This window comes from Salpingoeca rosetta (genome assembly GCF_000188695.1).
Source record: "Salpingoeca rosetta unplaced genomic scaffold supercont1.10, whole genome shotgun sequence".
Lineage (NCBI taxonomy): Eukaryota > Choanoflagellata > Craspedida > Salpingoecidae > Salpingoeca > Salpingoeca rosetta.
Window position 1 is genome coordinate 1778355 of NW_004754924.1, and position 2966 is coordinate 1781320.

Here is a 2966-nt window from a genome sequence, read left to right on the forward strand (position 1 = left end):
ACACACACACACACACACACACACACACACACACACACACACACACACACACACACACACACACACACACACACTACACACACACACACACACACACACACACACACACACACACACACACACACGCACGCACGCACACACACGCACACACCTGTGCAGGGTTCATTGTGTTTGGGGTGGGGGTTGGGGTGCACCTGCTGTATCTGCTGTATTTGCAGTACACATACGCGACCATATACGGTAACATTGCTGGACTGTGATACCTCCGACCACAGCTGCTGCAGCGCAAACATGTGCCTGTTCGCGTGTTCTCTTGCTCGATATACCACTTCCTCCCCCTCCCACTTCCCTTCTTTCCTCCGTTTTGTTCGCTGCGTCGTCCTGTTCTTACTGCAGTGCTTGCAAGCATTTCGCATGGTTGATTTTTGGTCGTGTAACTGTAAACAATCCTCAGCCACAACACGGAAAGAACCAAACAGAGCAGAAAGTTGGGTCCAGGCAAAGACACAACCCTGCACCATTTATGATACACAAGGAAAGGAAACACGGAACACGGACAAAGAAAGGAAGCCGTCAACAAGCATGTGCGTGTCACAACACATGGTACAAGAAACCACCCACGCCCACACACACGACCCACCCACCCACACACCCACCCACCCACACACACACACACACACCCACACACACACACACACACACACACACACACACACACACACACACACACACACACACACACACACACACACACACACACACACACACACACAACCACACAACACACAACACACGCTCCCCCCCCCATCTTCTCGAATCACCAGCCGCTGGTCTGGTTGACGGTAGCGCGCGTGTCCCTCTTGTTCGGGTCCTTGCTCTTGCTCTTCTTCGCCTGCCCCTTCCTGAACCGCCGCCGCCCGTACGCCTGCGCCACCCGCTCCCGTATCTCCTCCGGCGTCAGGCTCGCCGTGGCTTGCTCCGGCAGAAGCCCTCTGCTCCGGCTCTGGCTGCGGCGGCTCCGGCTCCGGCTCTGGCTGCGGCTCCCGCGTCCGCGCGTGCTGCCCGTGTCGTTGTACGTCGGCCGCCACCGCTGGGCAACGTGGCTCGGGGCAAGCGGCGCCGTGGCATTGCGCGACACAAGCCGGTCGCGGTTCGTGTTCACATACTCACCATCACCTTCATCATCATCGCTGCCTTCGTCACCATCATCGTCATTGCCACCAGCGTCGAATGTGTCGTCCTTCTCCGCCTCTTCCACGGCGTCACCTTGCTGTTTCGCTGTCGCCCCCTTCTCCTTCTCCTCCTCCTGTTGTTGTTCATGTTCGTGTTGCTTCGCTGCGCTCCCTTCTTCACCATCATCATCGCCATTGTTGTCGTCCGTGTTTGCTTCAGCGTCACTGCGGCCACTCGCGTCTTCGCCCTCTCCGCTAGTACTTGCTGCGTGCGCCTGTGTCTTCGAAGGTGCATCTGCACTCGTGGCCTCCCCACTCTCCTCGTCTTCCTCGTGCTGTTCCTTTGCATCCTCATCGTTATCATCATTATGGTCGTCACCACTGCCATCCTTCTGCTCATCATCATCGTCGCCATCATCATCGTCGCGGCTGTGTGCTCTCCTCCCACGGCCCCGAGCGCCGTCGTCATCCTGACCACAAACACACAAACGCATGTCAGAAGTGCAGAGGTGAGCAGATGACGTCATGGGAAACATAATCAACAGCAGCACAACACCATCCTTGAGACCGCCATCAGCACCCACAACTACCCACAACTACCCACAACTACCAGAACCACCGCCACTGCCACCACAGCCCTCGCGACGCGAGCGAACCTGCATGCCGTCGCTGAGTTGGAGTTCGCGCATGAACCCGCTGGCGGCCGTCTCGATGTCAAGGGCCTCTCCCCGCTTGACGTCGGCAAAGGCGGGCCACTCCTGCGCCTCAAACGCAAACCGCTTTGCAAAGAACGTGCGGATGCACTGCACGTCGCGGTCAAAGTAAAACTCGGCGTTCTCGTGCTCAATCGAGATCATCTGTGGGAAATCAATCACCGTCACGTGCCCGTCCTGGTGCGTGCGTGTGTGTGCGTGTGCGTGTGTGTGTGTGTGTGTGTGTGTGTGTGTGTGTGTGTGTGTGTGTGTGCGTGTGTGTGTGTGCGTGTGCGTGGGTGTGTGTGTTGAGGTCAAAGAAGTAAGGCACACACAGAGAGCAAGAGAGCAGGAGGGTGTGTGTGCGTGAATGTGTCCGCGCACGTGGGCTATGACTACGGATGGCGAGATTGTTCAAAGCAACCACAGGCCCAGTAATGTTGCATGGGATGGTGCGAATGCAACAGCACTGCACGCGTCTGGCTGCATAGACCCCACCTCGCTGATCATGAGGTTGAACTCGTTGAAGTCGCCGTGGATGAGGCCGTGCTCGGCAAACTGCACAATCAGCGCCATCAGCCGGCTGTACAGCTGCGATTGAGGATGAGCATGGTGTCATGGGAGCCAATTAGGGGGGGGGGAAGGGATGAATGGAACATATGAGCAAAAGCTGGGGGGGGGGAATTGTTGTTGATACCGTGTGTTTGCGTGGTATTCATACATGTTCCCAAACACACTGATAAAGCAACGCAGGAGAGGGCACTGCATGTGCGCATGCGAGCGTGCTGTTGCATCCAGCAGAACGACAAGTGAAATCACCTCGGCCGGGTCGTCGACATCCTTGATCTGGCAGAGCGGAAATGCGTCCAGGAGCTCCATGACGACAATGTGGCGGTTGAAGTCGATGGGCTGCGGCACCGGGAACCCGCGGTCATACAGCACCTGGAAGTGGTGGCGGTGTGTGCGTATGCGTGTGTGTGTGTGTGTGTGTGTGTGTGTGTGTGTGTGTGTGTGTGTGTGTGTGTGTGTGTGTGTGTGTGTGTGTGTGTGTGTGTGTGTGTGTGTGTGTCGTGTGTGTGTGTGTGTGTGTGTGTGTGTGTGT

At 56.8% G+C, this 2966-nt stretch overlaps 2 protein-coding genes across 2 annotated transcripts in view; one reads left to right on the forward strand and one right to left on the reverse strand.

Moving 5' to 3' along the window:
• PTSG_04683 (uncharacterized protein) overlaps positions 1-260 on the forward strand; it is a gene marked incomplete at its 3' end in the record, with an annotated part of 2158 nt that extends 1898 nt beyond the window's left edge. The window contains exon 5 of the mRNA XM_004994717.1: positions 219-260. Coding sequence (XP_004994774.1) covers positions 219-260 — 42 coding nt within the window. The remainder of the gene's footprint in view (positions 1-218) is intronic.
• A 479-nt stretch (positions 261-739) lies between these two features.
• The window catches only part of PTSG_04684 (atypical/RIO/RIO2 protein kinase), a 4146-nt gene continuing 1919 nt past the window's right edge, over positions 740-2966 (reverse strand). Inside the window, exons 7-10 of the mRNA XM_004994718.1 lie at positions 2684-2806; positions 2363-2455; positions 1829-2062; positions 740-1642 (exon numbers count right to left, since the gene is read on the reverse strand). Coding sequence (XP_004994775.1) covers positions 818-1642; positions 1829-2062; positions 2363-2455; positions 2684-2806 — 1275 coding nt within the window. The 3' untranslated portion in view covers positions 740-817. The remainder of the gene's footprint in view (positions 1643-1828; positions 2063-2362; positions 2456-2683; positions 2807-2966) is intronic.